Below are 22,183 nucleotides of genomic sequence, written 5' to 3' on the forward strand. Positions count from 1 at the left end.
ATAAAATACAAAGCAATTGCCGTAGAAAGGTTATCGCAGTACTAATATTTGGTTACTAAGTGGCTTTAGTACTGGCTCATCAAGAAATTTTTCAATTGCTAATTTAACTGAATCGCTGCCGTGCTTCGGAGAATACGTAAAGCCATCAGTGTCAGTTATGTAAGTGGTCGTAACACTAAAATCTTGAGCCAGAAGGTTAGTGATGTAATCATTAAACATGATTCTATGTAGCTTTCAGTCTTACTATGTAGCTTGTATGCATAATTCTGCTTGTAACATTTTGTAGTCGGAACCACAGTCTGCAATTCTGTAGTTTTGTCTTCACATTGACTACTGAGCTTCTCCATCGTTTAGTGACAAGAATATAATCTAAGTATTTGGTTTTTGACGAAATCCATGTATGGTAAAATATTGTTTTTGTATGTAGGTACTTTAAACATACAATAGAAGAAAACTATCTTTTTGTATTGACTTATTGGTAATTTATGTACAGCTGGTTCCTAAAAAAACTGATATGACTCTTAAAGCATATTTTGTAAAAAATTGAGTATATTTTGAAGGATAAATACTTATTATTTACATACTGTCATTGCCACTACCAAATCTTAAAATTTATCTGATAACTTATTCTGTTCAACCTCAAAAAATGGCTCCACATGCTAACAAAGAACTAAAAGCAAGAATTGTAACGATATTAGAAGATGTTTGGTTACCATCTACCGTAGCGAACCATTTTAACGAAAGCAGAACAGTAGTTTTTAATATTAATAAAAGATGGAGAGAACAACTAACTCTCGAAAGAAAGCAAGGTTCTGGAAGACCAAAAATATCTACCGCTCATGAAAATAGTGCGCTTTTGGAGATGCGAAAACTGCAAGAATTATGTCACAGTTTCTGGGAAGAAAGACAACACTTTGCGCAGAATTAAAGCATCGCGTCTTAGGTACCGAACTGCAGCAAAAAAAAAACAAGCTCTTACACCGCAACAGAAGGAATCAAGACATATTTGCTTTAAACCATCAGCTACAAAATCAAGATTTTTAGGACAGGGTAATATTTACAGATGAGAAAATTTTTCAATCTTCTAAAAAGGGCACAATTGGGGTGTATAGATCAGATAATAATATATTTAATCCTCTAATAGTTGATAGATATCAAGCAGCTGGTCATTTTAGCGCCAATGTATGGGGATGGATTTCATCTAGAGGAATGGGAATGGTATGGCATATTGATGGCAGGTCTGTTGGGCAGACCTATCTGAGTATTTTAAAAAACATCATGTTTTCCAGTGTAGAACACTTGTATCCAGAAAATAATTTTATCCTCCAAGATAATTGTCCTGTTCACACTGCAAATATAATAAACCAGTGGCTCCAGAATAACAACATCAAAACCTTACCACGGCCCAGCTACAGTCCAGATTTAAACTGAATCGAGAATGTGTGGAGGGTTATTATAAAACGGTTGTATCGGCGTAATTTTATACCACAAAATGCCGAAGAGCTGTGCCACGGTATACAACAGGTTTGGGAAGAGCTCTCTGAAGAAGACAATTTCATAGTTACTTTCACGCAGATGGACCGAAGACTACAAGCTGTTATCAATGCTAATGGAGATATTACAAAATATTAATGTTATTTTTACATACCCAAATTTGGTATAGTTTTGTTCTTCCAGATCCTCGCTTTCTTTCGAGAGTTTCTTGTTCCCTATATTTTTTATTAATAGAAAAACTGTGGTTCTGCTTATGTTAAAATGTTTTGCTACCTCTGATAGTGCCCAGTTATCTTTTAATTTGGTTACAATTCTTGCTTTAATTTATTGATGAGTTAAGTCGTTTGTTTTATTCCTTAATAATAATAATAATAACAACAACCCTATTTTATGTAAAAACTATCATTTATATACTATTTATAAAATGCAGAAATTCAAAATAATGTCAAAAATTCTTTTATAACTCCAAGCTATACCAATACTCCAGTCGTAAGAGACGAAAATGCCACTGAACCTGTAAAAATCATACGAACAAGCTGAATATTGCCAAAAAATATTAATTTTGGGACTCCAAAAAAAAATGCAAATAGTTTACCACTTTTACCCTCGGGCTTCCCCCTAAAACCCCCCTAGTAGAGGAGTAAAAACGCAAAAAACCGGTTTACCAGTAATCTGTACGTCCTATAAAAATGTTTTAAGTAAAAAATGTAGCTGAGATAATTTTAAACAAAAATCGATATTATCACTTTTTGTGTTAAATAAACCGTTTTCTCACAAACAACGCTTCAAGCGACCGTCGATTTTGAATGTCAGTTACGCGCGAAATCAAATGTTCAATAAAATTTGTACTAGGTCGACGGTAAAAATTGAATATCTTTTGATTCAAGTAACCTATCGACAAAAATCAAAATGCATTTTAAAGGTAAAGAGTTCAGCTTTTTAATAAATAAAGATTCTCATGAAATCAATGCAATATATCCCTTTCATTGACTGGCCACTATGAAGTTTAGATTACTAGAGCCTAGCCTTAAAACTTAAACATGAAATTTTAGTTTTGAGTTTTGGCAACAAATGTGAGGCATTTAAAATATGCTTAAAAACGCTGGATTTAAACTTTCACATAACGAACTATGTAAAACGTTTAAAACTTTTTTTTTATTACACTAGTCCATTTTTTAAAAGAACCAAACTTCTGCTATAAACTACACCCAACACAATCTTCTTGGATGCATTTTCCGTGACGTGTGATGTAAAACATTTAATTCTGCGTTTTTTATTTTTATTTCAAATGCCTCATATTTTTTGCCACAACTCAAAATTAAAATTTCATGTCATACGTTTTAAAGATTGATGTCTAAAAATGGAAATTTTACTACGAATGGTTAATGAAAGTGATAAATTTTATTAATCTCACTAGAATCGTAAAAAATTGCAAATGTTTATTTGTTTAACACCTTTATAAAAACTGAGTTTATTTTCGGCAAAATACTTAAACTGAAGACAAAAGCTGCAATCTTTACCTTTGAAACGGATCTCGATTTTTGTCGATAGGACACTTGGATCATAAGATAACGAATTTTTACCGCCAAGCTGATACAAATTTTATTGAACATTGGTTTCACCCTTGTAACTGGCAGTTAAAATCGACGGTTGCTCAAGCGTTGTTTATGAGAGAACGGTTCATTCTACACAAAAAGTGCCAATAAACATTTTTGTTCAAAATTATCTCAGCTACATTTTTTTAAATAGATTTACGGCGTACAAATTTTTCGCGGTACATTCGCGATATATCGAACAGAACCTAAAAAACAAAAAAAATATGAATCAACTTAGAGGACATTCTATATACCATGCTTTCAAGAAAATAAATAAAACTCACAAGGACCATCTTCTCATATTTTAAATATTTGTCCATTTTAAAAAAAAGTTTCGAAACTATAGAATAGATAATTCTAAGAGATGGCAGAATAGACTATTGATATTCCAACGTTATATACAGAGTGACCGGACGAAAATGAAACAAAGACATTAGCAGGAACTACGGCAACATTTTTGAACTCAGTGACAGGTCATTTTTTGATTAAAGGGGGACACATTTTTCCGGTATTTTCTATTATTTTACTTTTACTCCTAAGCCAGGGTAAGAATCACGCCAACAGTTTTTAATGGCGATGGGGGTCAAATAAGATATTGTTTAAAAATACTTGCAATTCCCTATACGCTAATCTTTAAATGTTTAAATTTTGGGTCAGTATTTTATTTGATTTAATAAAAAAATACGTTTTAAAATTAATATTTTTTAATTGGTTACTTATTTCTTAGTTAACCAAATGGCGAAATTGATGGCCTCCGTCGTCCACACAGTGATAAGGGTTTGTTCAAAAAGTAATTCCTAAGTATTTGCGAAGTGATTCGTAGGCATTCGTTGACGTAAATCTTCTAAAGGTACGGATGGTGTTCTACAGATTTTACTTCTTTTTAGGTGTTTCCACTTAAAAATCCAGGGGAGACAAATCTGATGACCGAGGAGGCCATTCGATGCTGCCTCTCCTCCCAATCCAATATCGTGGAAAATTTTAATCCAAATATTGTTGAACAAGTAAAGCATAATGCAGGGGATCACCGTCCTATTAAAAAGTCAAGTGATCTTCATCATATTGTTGATCATTTTAAATAATATTAGTCAAAGTAAGATTAATTACGTCTTTCATTAATTGTAAATACATTTCACATATCAAATTGCCAGGTAAAAAAATAGTTTTGTCCTTCAGTTTCTGGTTTTTAATTACGTCCATTCCCAGCTTCCTGATTTTTTTTACTAAATGCAAAATATACTTCCTACTGGCGTGATTATTTTGATGTCATTCATTAAATTGCTGCGCACTCATATCAGCATATTTATTGTTCATAAAATTCAAGGAAATGATATCTCTACCCTTTTTGGCATGGAATAAACCATGGTAATAAATTTTCAAAAATCCAATTAATTGGCATCTTCAGTCATTAAATTAAACTTTTTGCATATAATCCAAGTAAATTTAAAAGTCTAATCTGGTGCTGATCTGACAACATCGTTTTTTTAATATACCCTATATATATATATATATATATATATATATATATATATATATATATATATATATATATATATATATATATATATATATAGATGCCTACTTCCCTCACACTGACGAGATTGGACAGATCATATCCGTAAAAGACCAAATCCCCAATGAAGACCATGGTGTTTATGAAATACCTTGTTCCAGTTGCCAACGTTCATACATAAGACAGACAATCCGGCGAATCCACAACCGTATTTACGAACGTTCTCTATCAGTCAAACATTCCGATACTACTTTAGCCTTAGCCCAACATCATATTCAGACAGACCACAAAATAGATTTCGAAAAAGCAAAGACCATCGCTTCCATCCGCTCCTTAAAATCGAGAATCATTCGTGAAGCCATCGAAATTGAAAAACGGCCCAACAGTTTCAGTACGCGCGATGACGCTAAACGACTGCCGGCAACATGGCGACCGCTACTTCAGCGACCCCTCACACCAACCGACACCATTCAGGCCACGTCATCCCAGACCACGTCACCTCAGACCACGTCAGCGCATACCGTTCCCGCGAATACTGGTAGTATAAAAGAAGTCATACAGACACATTATCTCTTATTAAACACTGCATGTCTAATACATATTTTTCATTTCAAAATCATTTCTATCGTCAAATCAAAGGTGCCCCAATGGGATCCCCCCTCTCTCCTGTAATAGCTGATATCTACATGAAACATTTCGAAACAGTAGCCCTGTCCTCATCAAATCTCAAACCCACCTACTGATTACGTTACGTTGATCTGATCAAATGGCTTCCTATTTTACTGTTATTCGTCGATGTTTGCGATGGTACCATAAGGTTGCAATTGAGTATCTGTTTGGAACGTCAGTAATTAATGCCCTCATCTTATACCAAACATCAAGTAATAACACAATTCAAATAGCTGATTTAAGAGAGGTATTCAGGTATCAGAAAGAGTACGAAATTAACAAAAGTCTAAAGTAGCTGCAAAAAAGGCTTAACTGGTTTCTACTATTTGATTTCAAAAAAGACACTAAGATAAGATTTTTATCTGTTAAAATGTGCCTTTTTTTCTGTAATGTTTTATAAAAAAATATTCATCAAACAATGCCTAATTGTTTTAATAATATAAACTTTTTCCGTCAGATCTTGCTATTTTCTTCTTACGTTTGTAACTTGACTAAGATGAATCACCCGTGATGCCCACTTGACCAACATGCTATTAGGTTCACTTACATTCAACTTGCATACTTTGTCCGATTTTATATACCAACAATATTAATGGTCATTAAACAATACTCTGCATGGTATCACGGGGGATACACATTGTCCAGAAATAAGCCAAGAAAGTTGATCACCGGTGATACATATGGTATTACAGCGCAGAATTATCACACGTTGTATATCGTCGATATACAACATGTTAAAAAGGTAAATACAATTTAAATTTTAAAAGTATTTTTAAATAAAGATAATAAGATAAAGTATTAGACCGAATTTAATAATTTAAAGAATAATGTGTAGAGAATTGCATGGGCTTTCAAACGATATCTTATTTCAGTCCCATTGCTATTAAAAATGTTGGAATGATAATTAGACTGGCTTTGGGGTAAAAGTAAAATAATGAAAAATACCGGGAAAATGTGTTCCCCTTTAATCAAAAATTGATCTGCAGCTAGGTTTTTCAAAAATGTTGTCATAGTTTCTGATAGTGCCTCTGTTTCGTTTTCGTTCGGCTATCCTGTATAGCATAATGCATTAATTTTTAAATTTAAGGTATTTTAATTAAGTGCTATACATCATTAGGCATGGGATATTATAGGTAAGAGCTATATACGACAACCCTGACTATTCTAAATCTCAAATTTTAAGCATTTCAAATGTTAGAGTGGAAAATTAAAGGTTTGAAAATTAAAAGTTTGAAAACACGCATATATAGAACCAGTAGACAAATAATTTACATGGATCATAAAAATAACTAGATACAATCAAGTGTGTACCGCCGAAAGAAAATAGGTTTAGGATGTGCAGCGTATAGTAATCTAATAGCCGTATTCACATAAAATATCCCAATAAGGCTTGGCACCCACTTGCGATTTTTAGTCGCGGCAACAAAAAAAAAAACGCTATCGTAGAAAATCTAGAGGGTGTCTCGAAGACACACCAGGGTTAGCTGGCCTCAGAATCGCGACTAAAAAATCGTAAGTAGATGCGTATCTATGCTTGTCCGTATGATTAATTGTGGTAGGCGACTATCGCGGTAAAAATAAGACAGGTTCCGTTTTCTTAATTGCTGTGATTATTTAGTCGCAAATGGATTGACTTGTTATTGAAACAATGTGTTCATAGTCCAGTCCAAAAAAGTTTACTACTTTTACCCCCGGGCTTTCCCCTAAAACCCCCCACGGGGAAAGGTGAAAAGGAAAAAAGAAGAAAATCGATTTACCAAGAATCTGTACGCCGTAGGAAAAACATTTCAAATAAAAAATGTAGCTGAGATAATTTTGAATAAAAATGTTTATTAGCACTTTTTGCGTAGAACGGACCGTTCTCTCAGAAACAATGCTTGAAGTGACCGGCGATTTTGAATGTCAGTTCCGCGCGCGAAATCAATGTTAAATAAAATTTGTATCAATTAGACGGTAAAAAATCGATGTCTTTTGATCAGAGTGTCCTATCGACAAAAATCAAAATGCGTTTTAAAGGTGAAGAGTATAGCTTTTGTATGCAATGTTTGTATTTTGTCGCAAATGAAGTCAGTTTCTATAATGCTGTTCAGTATATAAACTTTGCGCGATTTTACCATTTTTTACGATTCTCGTGAGATCAATAAAATTTATTACGTCATTGACCAATTTTAGATCGTTTGTTATGTAAAAGATTAAATTCAGCGTTTTTTAAGCATATTTAAAATGCCTCACATTTCTTGCCAAAACTCAAAACTAAAATTTCATGCTATAGGTTTTGAAGATTAGCTTCTAGTTATGGAAACTCCATAGCGACCGGTTAATAGAAGGGGTACATTGTATTGATCTCATGGGAATAATAAAAAATGGCAAAAATCTTGCCACGTTTATTTATTTAACACCTTTATAAAAACTTATTTCATTTGCGGCAAAATACAAAAATTGCATACGAAAGTTGCACTATTTAACTTTAAAACCTATCTTGATTTTTGTCGATAGGATACTCGAATCAAAATTCGCTTCAATCGTTGTTTCTGAGAGAACGGTTCATTCTACGCAATAATGCTAATAAACGTTTTTGTTTAAAATTATCCTAGCTGCATTTTTTATTTAAAACATATTTTTTATGGCGTACAGATTATTGGTAAATCGATTTTTTTCCGTTTTCCCCCCTCTCCGTGGGGGTTTTTGGGGAAAAGCTCGGGAGTAAAAGTAGTAAACTTTTTTGCACCTTTTTTAGCTTCATGAAATTGACATTTTCGGCAAAATTCAAGTTGTTCGTATGATTTTTAAGGGTTCAGTGGCGTTTTCTACTGGAGTATCAATCTTTGTGTCTAAGGGTGGCCGCACACAGAAAGAGCAAAACTGTTTTAGTCAAAAACGTTTTTGTTTGAAACGAAAACGTTTTTGTTTCCACAAGAAACATTTTGTTTTCAAGAGAAACAAAATGTTTACAAAAACCATACTGCAGTCAGTTTTATTATTAAAGATGTCGACAGATAACGACGAAATTGCACTAGTTTTCTGGCAGTGGTTCCTCCTACAGGACAAAAAAACGCAAAATAAAAGACAATTTTGGGTGCATCCTATAAATGAGAAAAGAATCTGGCCTCAATCAGTACAATTAATTTTTCTGCGTCCACTTCTATGATACACACAATATAAACAAGCAAAATATCGCTGTTTCCACATGTGCTTCTTGTTGACTACTCGAGCGGTTTCAAAAAGGGAATTCCAAAAACACGTTGCGCCTGATTACATTAAAATGTTTCGACACAAAACGACGATCCGGTAATCAACATCAAACAGACTGACTGAAACTAAATGAGCCTAAACATGCTTTAGACACACGACTAACCAGTGTGCGTCAGCTCATTTCATTTATATGGAAACATCAGCATCAGACTCGTTTAGTCAAAAACGTTTTTGACTAACAGTTTTGCTCTTTCTGTGTGCGGCCACCCTAAACAATCGCGCGACTACAAATTGCAAGTGGAGGGCTAGCCTAGGCCTAAAAAGGAAAGCGTTTAATCAATGCGTACTTCTAGTACTTGCCTATGTAACTGAAAAGCTAATATCGACTAAAGCATTAGTATAAAAATTATGCATAACCTTATTATTTAAATTAAAAATTATAAATTTTGCAAACCGTAAAATTGTAAGCTTTGAATAACTTTGAGAGACAGAATACAACATATGATGAGATACGATGAATTATTGGCGTAGAAGACATTATAGAACGTATTATAATGTTGTAGGTTTTACAAACTGTGGCAGGACACGTTATAAGACCAAATGATAACAGATGGACAAAACAGATTCTAGAGTTATAACAGAAAAAGATAGACGCAGTCGTAGAAGACCACCTACCAGATAGACATATGACTAAGAATAGATAAACAATAATATATTCGAACAAGTAACAACTAGCTACTTAACTACATGGTATAACGAAGTGTTAACAAATACATAATTTAAAATAGAAACAATGACCTACCTGGTAGATTTTGTATCTTCCGTGTTGCTCCTAACAAGACGTCGTTTTGGCACTCTTTCATCATCGTCAGGCGTATTAGAATTGGTACTTCGCTTTTCTTGTACTTTGGCGGACGAATTTAAACTGTTATTCAACATCATTGCAGCCGTAACTGAAACTCTTCTTGCCGGAAAACTTGCCGAAAAACTCCTGATGGCATGTATACTGGACTGTTGGAACGATACTAAAAAAAGAGAAACAGTAATAATTTGATTTGCAGATGGCGCTTTACAGAGACGCGGCATTTCGTGATTAATGATTGTCAATCTTTCTAGCAATAAAGCCATAAATTGAGTTTATCGATGTTTGCTAGTTTTTTTAGTCACGAATTTATAGATTGGATATACATATTGCAAATGGGTGTAAGTCTATGCATATTACTGAATATTGATACAGTTATACAGGGCAGTTCTTCGCATATGTTTATTCACACAATATTTTTTGCGGAAACGTGTTATGCGCAAATTATGCGTTTTAAAACATGGGTTCGGATGTCGAGAACAGTGGTTGATCCCATAATTTAGTTTTTAAAGGATATAAATGAAAAGAACCCAGATATTACCAAATCCAAGATGAAGGGTTAAAAACCTATCACAATTCGATACTTTGACTTTTTTTCCGACTAGGTTTTTCCCTTAATTATTTGAAAATTACTCACAGATAGAAGGTGCTGCATAATTTAGAAATTACATATATTATAATATGGTATGTTTGATTAAAACAAATAAATTAGTTTTTTCAAATAAATAGGTAAATTTTATTGGACTCGACCTTCTGCGGAACATACATAATAGTTAGAGTAACCGTCAGCAAAAAAGTTTACGATAGATACTCTCTCCAAACTTTGAGTATCGTTTCATTAGGCCGAGTTTTCACCTATTTTACAACATTAAAAAAATGGTAAAAACCATTACATAATAAAAAATTTGATAAAAGTTTTAAAATTAAGGAAATTGAAGTGCTACAATACAAAGAGGTAAAGTTTTGCCTGTTACAATGAAATTGTGGTAACTTACACCTTAAAAAGTAGTTAAAACTAGCTACATAGCAAGGTCTAATTATCCTTAGATTACATGTTAAAAATATTTAAATTTTAAAAATGTGACACGAGGTCGATGTTATAACATTTTGTATTATTGGCTACTACTTTTCTGTTCCACTACTTTTTAAGATGTAAGTGTTTACCACATTTTTAGTTTAACAGTAAAATTTTACCTCTTTGTATTAATTATTTTAGTGTAGAAATATTTATTTTTAGATTTTCACTGATGATGGTTAAAAACGTTCTGAAATTTTTGGTTCTTTTGTATAAAAAATAATATATATATATATATATATATATATATATATATATATATATATATATATATATATATATATATATATATATATATATATATATATATATATATATATATATATATATATATATGGTGTACAGTCAACCACTGGGATTTTTTCTTTTAATTTTTTTATCTTCTTCAAGTGTCATCTAAGCGGCGGAGGTCGGCAATCATCATAGCTATTCGGATTTTTGAGACGGCTGCTCTGAAAAGCTCATTTGATGTACATCCGTACCACTCTCTCAGGTTGCGCAGCCATGACATTCTACGCCTCTCTATGCTTCTCTTTCCTTGGATCTTTCCCTGCATAATCAGTTGGAGCAAGGTGTATTTCTCTCCACGTCTAATATGTCCGAGATATTCCAATTTTCTTGTTTTAATTGTATTTAAATTTCTATTTCTTTATTAATAACCTCTTTGTGACGTGTTCTGTCCACGATATTTTCAGAATTCTTCTGTACATCCACAGCTCGAATGATTCCAGTTTTTCATTGATGTCGCATTCAAGGTACAAGATTCCATTTCATAAAACAAAGTCGAAAAAACATAGCACCTCACCAACCTAACTCTTAGTTCCAATTTTAAGTCCCTTGTACATAGAACTCTTCTCATTTTGTTGAAATTTGCTCTAGCCTTTTCTATTCTGATTTTGATCTCCTGACTGTAATCATTTGTGGAATTAATCATTGTTCCCAGATATGCATATTTGTCAACTTGTTCAACGTTGGTTCCGTTTATTATTTCTTTGAGTTTTCGATATTCTCATAAATTTCGTCTTCTTTACGTTCATTGTTAGACCGTACTCTTTTCCATACTCCGCTATTCTGGTCACCAGTCTCTGAAGATCTTCAATATTTTCGGCTAAGATCACAGTGTAGTCCGCATATCTAATGTTGTTAATGGGAACTCCATTTACCTATATTCCAGCTGTTTCACCCTCAAGAGCTTTTTTCAGGATCTCTTTGGAGTAGGCACTAAAAAGAATTGGAGACAATTTCAATTTCTTCTGACAGCTGTTCATTAACACTTACATTTGTTCGCTGTTTATAGTATAAATTTGATATGATCCTGAGGTCGTTGTAGTCAATCTTCTTTGATTTTAGGACATTCATTAATTGTTCATGTCGTACTTTATCGAATGCTTTATTATAATCAATAAAACATGCATATATATCTTGATTGACGTCCAGGCATCTTTGTATCAGTATATTAAGTGAAAAAAGAGCTTCACGCGTTCCTAGGCATTTGCGAAAACCAAATTGTATATCATTAACGTCTATGTCCAGTTTGTGATATATTCGGTTATGGATGACTTTTAGTAGTAACTTTAGCACATGAGACAACAAGCTAATGGTGCGGTAATCGCTGCATTCTCTTGCGTTTTTCTTTTTGGGGAGACAAATAAAATCGACGTTAACCACTCTGTGGGTAATACGCCTGAACTATAAATTTGGTTCAATTTATAGTTCAGGCTTCTCATCTAGAATTTTTAGATCCAGGGCTTCTCCCACTCTTCATTGTTTTTAATGATGTAAGATTTCTTCTTTTGTAATATATTGACCTATTTCTTCTGACGTAAGTTCTATGTGCTCCAGATTTCCTCTTTCATCATCGAACTTTAAGTTCTTTAACTTTCTGGTGTAGGTTAAACAAATCATATTTATTTTGAAGGTCTTCGATCTCTTTGCATTTCTCTTCAAAGTATTTTTCTTTTGCTAGCTTTATCATCTTCTTGATCCCGTGGTTTATCTCTCTGTATTTATTGTTGTTTTTGTTTTTAAATTATCTCCGTTGTTCCATCATATTTAGTATCTCGTCATTCATCCATTCTTCTTTTCTCCTTGCGGAAGTCTTTAGTATTTCTTTACAGGGTTTCAGCAGACAATGTTTTAGTCGATCCCAGTACTCGTCAATATTGTAATGTCTTTTATTTATTTATAATTATTTATATTTTGTTCGATTGTATTTATGAATTCTTTACTAATTTATTATATTGTTCTTATTTTAATTTATTAAAAAGCACGATAATTCATATCAATTTATTTAACTAATAATACATAATTTATATAGACGAACGTAACAATTAAAATCGCGACCGCGAATCTTCTTCAAAATTAACTGACTTCTTCATAAGAAAATTCCTCTATAAATATAAAATCCTGTTATTCGAGAACAGCGGCGAAGCGATGATCTCCCATCGAAGTAACCAGAAGCTCAGACCGGTCTTATTCGGCCTACCTGGAACCCTCGAGTCGGATGATTCATCATAATTTGGGTCTAGATCCTTTGCCGAAATTTCTACAACAAAAACAGAATTAGTCATAATATATTTAATTTCTTTAGGCCATGATATTTATCGTAACATTTTCCCCCTCTTAAAAGATGGTTCCTCCTGGAACCTTGTCGGGACTGGAACCGGAACTGTATGCTGGTATCGGCAGCTGGACCCTCTTTTACAACTTCCAGTTGTATAAAAATGACAAGGGACGGTTTTCTCTCCGTACCAGTAACTATGCGGATTGCAACAGACTAACACCTGGACTTCGGTGTCTTTAAAGATCTCCTCCACCATATTTCGGATAACCCTCCAATCTAATTGGCGGCACTCCAACTTTGGCATGGCTAACTTTTGCACGTCGGACTCTAGTACGTGCTCTTTCAATTGAAGTAAGGCTTCCTATACATCTCGGTAGGTAGGTTGGCCACGGGCAGTGTCTTTTGTTACAAGGTAGAAAAGGTAACGTGATGCATCTTGGAGTTTCAGGGTTTTACCGGGAGCTGGCACTTGGCATTGAAGTTCTGCAACTCGACCAAACTTTCTTCGAAAAACGGATGCCAACCCTGGTGCGTCTTTGATACTGGCCGGGATGGTAAGGGCCAGCGAGTAGTCATCGGGGAGCGCGAGTAGATCTTGCTTTTCTTCAGTGGTAACACCATGTCTTGCTTTACCGGTACCTCCATAGGCACCCATGAATTCGTCAAACGTGAGGTCAGACACATCTTGGACTTGGTTTACTTCCACTTCTTCATCTACGTCGTGGTCACCTTCGAAAGACGCCAGCCGGTTATGGTGTACTATCATCGGCTTCCCCCTCGGAATCTTGCTTATTCGGTAGATGACATCGTTGATTTTTTCCATAATTAAGTATGGGCCTTCCCAAAACTGCTGCAATTTGGGAGAACAACCTTTTCGCTTCTTGGGATTATACAGCCAGACTTTGTCGTTCTTCTTAAAGCAACCCTTTTCGGCTTGTGTATCGTACCGTTTCTTTATTCGGTCGCTAGCGATCTGAAGGTGGGAACGGACCAACTCATGTACATCGTCCATTCTTCTTCGTAATTCGGTCACATAATCTTCACCTGCTACATCTTCTCCAGGTCGACACCCAAACTCTAGATCACAAGGTAATCGCATTTCGCATCCGAATAGGACTCTGGCTGGTGTCTGGCCTGTTGATTCGTTAACAGCAGATCTGTAGGCCATTGTGAAGAACGGAAGGTATTGGTCCCAGTCTCGCTGATGATCGGACACCATCTTTGTCAAATACCAACTGTCCTATTCATTCGTTCTACCATACCATCCGATTGCGGATGATAGGCTGTAGTTCTTGTTTTCTGCATGCCTAGTCTATCACATATTCCTTGGAATAGATCATTTTCGAAGTTCCTGCCTTGGTCACTATGGATCTCCAAAATCACTCCAAATCGGCTGATATATTCTTGGATCAACTTATCTGCAACGGTGGCGGCCTTCTGGTCTGGAAGTGCGTAAATCTCGACCCACTTAGTAAAGTAATCCATTACTACCAACATGTACTTGCCTCCATTTTCACTTTCTGGAAATGGCTAAGCGATGTCCAAAGCTATTCTTTCAAACGGGCTTCCAACATTATATGGAGCTCTCCTTTTTCGGTAAGGCCCGTTACTCGTAGCACAAATAGTACATTTCTTACACTAGTCTTTTACGTCGTCGGAACTGTTCATCCAATAAAACCGTTCCCGAATTCGCTGAAGGGTTTTCTTTACACCAAAATGCCCTCCTGATGGACTGTCGTGTAACTGACGAAGTACTTCTGCTATTCTGCTCTTTGGGATCACCAACTGCCTTCTCTTCTCTGAACCGTCATCATTTTCCAGGACTCGTTTGAGCAAGCCATCTTCGATGATAAATGAGTCCCACTGGGCCCAAATACGTCTTAACTACTGAGCATAGGTTTGATATTTCTTGACAAGATGGTCGACGGTTTTCCTCTTTCCATTTTCGGATTTTCTGTATAACTGGATCTCTCTCTTGTTCTTCCCTTATCTTAGTAGGCGTCCAGTCGTCGTTGACCATCGTCGTTCTTAGCACTGCTGCTTCCTTGGATTCCGTTTTGTTGCAGTGGGAACACTCTGCTGGGCATGGCCTTCTGGAAAGCGAATCAGCGTTTCTGTAGCTAACTCCGGCCCGGTGCTCAATCTTAAAATCGTATTCTTGGAGTCGTTCGATCCATCTGGCTATCTGACCCTCTGGATTCTTAAACTGCATCAACCACTTAAGGGCGGCATGGTCGGTTCGGATTAAAAACTTCCTTCCATAGAGGTATTGATAGAAGTGCTCTACTGATTTCACTACTGTCAGAAGTTCTCTTCTCGTGACGCAATAATTCCGCTCAGGTTTTGAAAGAACTTTACTAAAATATTCGAGGACTCGTTCCTGTCCTCCTTGAATCTGAGACAGCACTCCTCCAATTCCCACATTACTTGCATCTGTATCTAAGATGAACTCTCCTTCTGGCAGTGGATACCCTAAAATTGGTGCTGTTATTAAATGCTTTTTCAGGGTCTCAAAGGCATTTTGGCAGTCTGTATCCCAGCGGTAATGTCTTGCTTCCTCCGTAAGTCGCGTTAATGGCTTAGCGATATCTGCAAACTTCTTAATAAATCTTCGGTAGTAAGTACATAGTCCAAGAAAACTTCTCACTTGGTGTTTGTCAGTTGGTTTTGGCCATTCCTTAATGGAATCGATTTTTCCCTTATCCACGGCCACTCCTTCTTTACTGACTATATGACCCAGATAATTGACTTTACCTTGAAATAGCTGGCACTTCTTGGGGTTTAACATCAATTGGGCAGCTTTAAGTCGATTAAAAACGTTTTCTAAATTCCTCAAATGATCTTCGAATGTCTCCCCCAAGACGATTATGTCATCTAAATAAACCAGGCATGTTTTCCAAGATAACCCTCTCAACACATTTTCCATAAGCCTCTCAAATGTTGCAGGAGCATTACAGAGTCCAAATGGCATAACGTTGAATTGCCACAATCCAGATCCTGTGGTGAAGGCTGTCTTTTCTTTATCTACTGGGTCCATTTCTACCTGCCAGTATCCAGACTTCAAATCCAAAGTAGAAAACAATTTACTTCCAGCCAATGTGTCCAATGTGTCATCGATCCGAGGCAGAAGATAACTATCTTTCTTTGTAACGTTGTTCAGCAAACGGTAATCCACACAGAACCTCTTCGTTCCGTCTTTCTTCTTAACTAGGACCACCGGAGAGACCCATGGGCTCGTAGAAGGTTCTATCACCCCGTCTTTCTTCATTTCCTGAACAATCGTTTCAGCTTCCTCTCTTTTCGCCTGTGATAATCGTCGAGCTGTTTGACGAATTGGCTTAGCATTACCAGTATCAATTTTATGCTTAACAATGGTAGTTCTTCCCGTCTTTCCTCCTTTCGGTACGAAAATATCACAATACTGCCGAAGAAATTCCCTTAATTTCCTTTTTTCCATCTGATTCAGAGACTGTCCTGCAACTGCAACCATTTGGTCGAATTTGTCGTTGGAATTATCAGATGTTGTCGCCTGACGGATTATGGATGTCACAGGTACACAAGTTCCTACTTTTGTCTCTTTCTTTATGGTCACTGGGTAGTCGTTGACATTGATAAGTCTCACAGGAATTTCCTTAGCCGAAGTCACCAATTCCTTTCCAATTATGATTCCACGGCCAACCTCATCGTCGTGGTTCCAAGGCTCCATCATAATAGGTGTCCCTTCGTCTACAATTCCCTGTAGTCGCGCTACTATGATCGTTTCGCTTCTCGCAGGCACGACTGTATCTTCTTTAATGGCTGCTTGCACAGTGTTGTCATTCTGTGGATGAAGAAATACCTCCTCGTTGCCAACTTTGATTACCTTATTCTTAAAATCCAATTGGAATCCATGCATATTCATTACGTCCATTCCTAATATAACATCCTCTTCGATGTCAGCAACTATAACAGTATGGACGAACTTTTCTGCTCCAATTCCCAATTGTACCTGGATTTCTCCATGAATGTTGGCATTTTCACCTGTAGCGGTTCGAAGTCGCAACCTCGTTGGTAACAGTTTCTTACGGCTGTTTATAACTGTTGGGCGTATAATGGTTCTGGTCGCTCCGGTATCCACCAACAACGTATGTCTTTAACCATTTATTTCTCCATCTACATATACACTATGTTCACGACATTTCAAAGATACTATTAGTATAATAGTCTTTGGAAAAGTTCCGGGTCGAAGCTGCTCCCCTAAAGCCGACTCGCCCTGGTTTTCCTGATGGTGAGTTTCTTGATTTTATGGTCTTCGTTTTCTTGCATGTAATAATTTTCATCATATTAACGAGCTGGTCAAGTTTATCTTCATCTCCTTCCTCTTTTACAGTCCTAACTTTACTGTAACCGCCAGAGGCCTGCGTAGCTGACTCGTATTCGAGGGCGGCGGATAAGACATCAACCAGCGTCTTGTGACGAGCTAATCGTAGTGTTCTCTGCATTTCATGATCACGAAGACCATCAATAAACGTTTGAACGGCCAACTTTTCCATCATGTCTTCGGGAGCTGTTGGATAAGCATATCGTACTAATCTGGCAATATCTACCTCATATTCTTGAAGAGCCTCATCTTTCTTCTGTCTACGATTTTTAAGCTGCGACTAATATACATGCTCCAAATGTTCGTGGCCATATCGCATATTTAACCTCTTCTTGAGTTGTTCGAAATCATCGGTCTCCTCTACGGCTATGGTCTGAAGCACATCTAAGGCATCTCCTCGAAGAGCGATAGTCAGGTTTACAGCCTTTTTTTTTCAGACCATCCATTCGCTCTTGCAGCTGATTCGAACTGTTTCATGTAGTTGTTCCTCCACAGAACCTCCACTTCCTTCAAATTTCGGCCGTATTTCCAACTTACATTTCTTCTCGTCTTCTTTTGTCTCTATTGTAATCGGGTTGTTTCCTCTCTCTGCTGTCTCTGTTTCCTCCATCTTCCTTTCCATCTCTTTCCATATCTTTTCTTCGAAGGCCAACATATCGGCTGCAACTTGGTCTTTTAACGAAGACATTCTATCGTCGAGGGCAGACATCTCAGAAGTGACTTTAGAGATGTTAGCAGAAACTTTACTTTCCAGAGAAGAAATCTCGTTAGAAACTTTGTTTTCTAATGAAGCGATGTCGCCGGATACTTTGTTCTCCAATGATGCGATGTCGCCGGAAACTTTCGAAATATCGCCGGAAACTTTGTTCTCTAATGATGCGATGTCACCAGAAACTTTGGCTACATCAGAAGAAACTTTCAAAATCGACGAGAGGACAGCATCTTCAAATATATAAGTCTCTGGATCTAGTCCTTCTTCTAGCAAAGCGTTCTTTAGTCTTTGGACTAACTCAGCCTTTTTTCCGGTAGAAGCTAATTCTCTGTCTTCGAGATGTCTTCTTAAATTCGTCACTGTGAGCTCATAAATCGTAGTCATTTTCACAATTTATTTTATATCCCACTTCTGACACCAATGTAATGTCTTTTATTTATTTATAATTATTTATATTTGGTTCGATTGTATTTATGAATTCTTTACTAATTTATTATATTGTTCTTATTTTAATTTATTAAAAAGCACGATAATTCATATCAATTTATTTAACTAATAATACATAATTTATATAGACGAACGTAACAATTAAAATCGCGACCCCGAATCTTCTTCAAAATTAACTGACTTCTTCATAACAAAATTCTTCTATAAATATACAATCCTGTTATTCGAGAACAACGGCGAAGCGACGATCTCCCATCGAAGTAACCAGAAGCTCAGACCGGTCTTATTCGGCCTACCTGGAACCCTCGAGTCGGATGATTCATCATAATTTGGGTCTAGATCCTTCGCCGAAATTTCTACAACAAAAACAGAATTAGTCATAATATATTTACAGTTTCTTTAGGCCATGATATTTATCGTAACAATATCATTGGTGTTTATGTTTAATTTGCTGCAGTTCACATACAGTTCATGTTGGAGGCATTCTTTTACGTTAGGTTCTTTAAGTTTTCTTAAAGTTCTTTGTCTTTTAATATTCTTAAGGGTGAGTGTAATCTTGGCGATAAGTGTAATCTCTAAGTGTAATTTTTTTATACTTTATTTTATTTTATTTTATTTTATTTTTTATTATTTTATCGCATTTTATATTTTAATTTATTTTATTTTATTGAGAAACACGCATTAGGCTGCGTTTACTACTCCACGTAATGTGTAGTCGCGCTATGTTTCGTTACAGTTGTTTCATTTTATGGTTTCAGTAGTGTTTATAAATTCGCAACTTCTTAACTCATCATCATCATTCTCTTTGCCCTTATTCCTATGCGTGGTTGGCTTTCCTAATTATGTTTTTTCGTAATTTTCTATCTTGGGTCATACCAATATCAATTCCCTTTACCGATATGCCCTGCCTAAGTGCCTCTCTCAGGTCTTCTTTAGTCTTCCGCTCTTACTTCTCTTAAGAACTTACAAATGGGCAATTCTTTTAAACATTAAACATGCAGGAACCATCTTAACATTACGATTTCTTATTTTGGCACCAATTGGTGCCACTCCTAGGCTTCTTCTAATATAATCACTCTTAATTTTATACTTTTTTGTCACTCCACTTATTCATTAGCATTCTAATTTAATGCCACGTGCATTCTTTGTTTTTCTATCTTTTTACCTACCTAATATTCAGTTCCGTACATCATAGCTGGTTTTATAATAATTTTATAGAGTTTTTCCTGCGGTTTCATTGGATTTTTTCAGCTACACAACACACCACTCGCTTCCTTGAACTTCATCCATCCCACCCTAATTCTACAGAATGAATCTCCATCCATTTCCCCCTTACTTTGTAATACCCATTCGAGTTAGGTAAAACTTATCACAATCATTCCACTATGAAGAATTATCTTTTTTTTTTGTAGTAACTTCACCTTTAAATAAACATTAAAAATACTTGTTTTTGTCCTACTAAGTTTTAAACTTTTTTCCTCAATAGCTTGTCTACACTGTTCTTCTTTTTGTTCTAAATCCCTTTCAGTATTTTCTACTAACACTACTTTTCTACTAACACTACTACACAAACAACCCCAGGGTATGTTTTCCTCTAGTTTTGCAGGCATCTGATCTAACACTAATGGGAATAAATAAGGGCTTATCACCGAGCCCTGGTATAATCATATTTTCACATGAAATTTATCAGTCTCTCCCACACCTGTCCTAATACTAGCGTTTGTTTCTTTATTCCTATATTTTCCAACAGCTGCCTTATGATGAAAATTGCGTCTATTGTTGATCTACCTTGTATAAAACTAAACTGATTATCGGATATTTTGGTTTCTTGTTGTATATCTCGCGTGTTTTTACATACACTGTAACATTTATTAATATATTACTTCTCCGTTCGTCTGGCATTTGTTCAATTTCCATACTTCTATTAAATAAATCTGTTAGTCAACTTGTTCCTATCTCTCCTAAAGCTGTCCATACTTCCCCAAGAATATCATTTGGCCCAACCGCTTTAGCTTTGTATAAATTCAAATATAATATAACTTCGAATGACAATGCGATTGCCCTATGACCTAAGTTCTCGATCGACGATGGCTGTGAAAAATAAATACACTCGACGTAACTTTAAGCTGACTTAACGTTCTTTATTGAGGTAAATATTCTGTTAGACTATAAGCTAACAAATAAATCTACAATTCATCAACAATGCCATTGCCTTGTACCTCGTTAATTGTACCTTTGTACTAATATGCTTACACAAATATAATTCGAAATAGGAAATTAGTGTCAAACTATTTCGTCATTGATCTAATTTTTACGGGTAGGTACAACTGGTTCCTAAAAAACTGATACGACTATTAATAAGATTTGATCATTTTGAGCAGTGTATTGGATTGGTCTGGCATTATATTATATTTATTATGACAGACAAATAATAAAATAAACAAACAAACAACAAACAATTGATTATACTTATATGTTAATAATTTATAAATTGTAGTAATTATTATTAAGGTCTAAATTTTGATATTTTGAATTCCTGCATTTTATAAAGAGTATATAAATGATAGTTTTTACATAAAATAGGGTTGTTGTTATTATTTTTATTATTATTAAGGAATGAAACAAACGACTAACTCAACAATATATTAAAGCAATAATTGTAACCAAATTAAAAGATAACTGGGCACTATTAGAGGCAACAAAACATTTTAATATAAGCAGAACCACAGTTTTTCTATTAATAAAAATGGAGGGAACAAGAAACTCTAGAAAGAAAGCGAGGGTCTGGAAGACCAAAAATAAAATTAATATTTTGTAATATCTCCATCAGCATTGATAACAGCTTGTAGTCTTCGGTCCATTTGCGTGAAAGAAACTATGAAATTGTCTTCTTCAGAGAGCTCTTCCCAAACCTGTTGTATGCCGTACCACAGCTCTTCAGGATTTTGAGGTATAAAATTACGCCGATACAACCGTTTTATAATAACCCCCCACACATTCTCAATTGGGTTAAATCTGGACTGTAGCTGGGCCATGGTAAGGTTTCGATGTTGTTATTCTGGAGCCACTGGTTTATTATATTTGCAGTGTGTAAACAGGACAATTATCTTGGAGTATAAAATTATTTTCTGGATACAACTGTTCTACACTGGGAAACATGATGTTTTCTAGAATATTCAGATAAGTCTGCCCAACAAACCTGCCATCAATACGCCATACCATTCCCAATTCCTCTAGATGAAATCTATTCCCATATATTGGTGCTAAAATGACCAGCAGCTCAATATCTATCAACATATAGAGGATTAAATCTATTATTATCTGGTCTGTACACCCCAATTTTGCCCTTTTTAGAAGATTGAAAAAATTTTCCATCTGTAGATATTACCTTGTTCCAAATATCTTGATTTTGTAGCTGACGGTTTAACACAAATATAAGTCTTGATTGCTTCTTTTTTCTGTAGTTCGGTACCTAAGACGCGATGCTTTAATTCTGCGCCAAGTTGTTGTCTTTCTTCCCGGAAGCTGTGACATAATTCTTGCAGTTTTCGCATCTTCAAAAGGATTCTCTTCGAATCTCTCCAAAAGCGTACGATTTTCATGAGCTGTAGATATTTTTGGTCTTCCAGAACCTTGCTTTCTTTTGAGAGTTTCTTGTCCTCTCCATATTTTATTAATATTAAAAATTGTTGTTCTACTTA

General features: G+C 35.4%; 2 protein-coding genes across 3 annotated transcripts in view; one reads left to right on the forward strand and one right to left on the reverse strand.

Annotated features, from left to right (window-relative positions):
* The window catches only part of LOC140434779 (cyclic GMP-AMP synthase-like receptor), a 168,029-nt gene that overhangs the window by 40,512 nt on the left and 105,334 nt on the right, over positions 1-22,183 (forward strand). The window lies entirely within an intron of this gene.
* The window catches only part of LOC140434777 (uncharacterized), a 104,564-nt gene that overhangs the window by 30,278 nt on the left and 52,103 nt on the right, over positions 1-22,183 (reverse strand). For both annotated transcript variants that reach the window (XM_072523280.1, XM_072523281.1), the window contains exon 3: positions 9,266-9,488. In XM_072523280.1, the coding sequence (XP_072379381.1) occupies positions 9,266-9,488 (223 nt within the window). The remainder of the gene's footprint in view (positions 1-9,265; positions 9,489-22,183) is intronic.

This window comes from Diabrotica undecimpunctata, chromosome 2 (genome assembly GCF_040954645.1).
Source record: "Diabrotica undecimpunctata isolate CICGRU chromosome 2, icDiaUnde3, whole genome shotgun sequence".
NCBI lineage: Eukaryota > Metazoa > Arthropoda > Insecta > Coleoptera > Chrysomelidae > Diabrotica > Diabrotica undecimpunctata.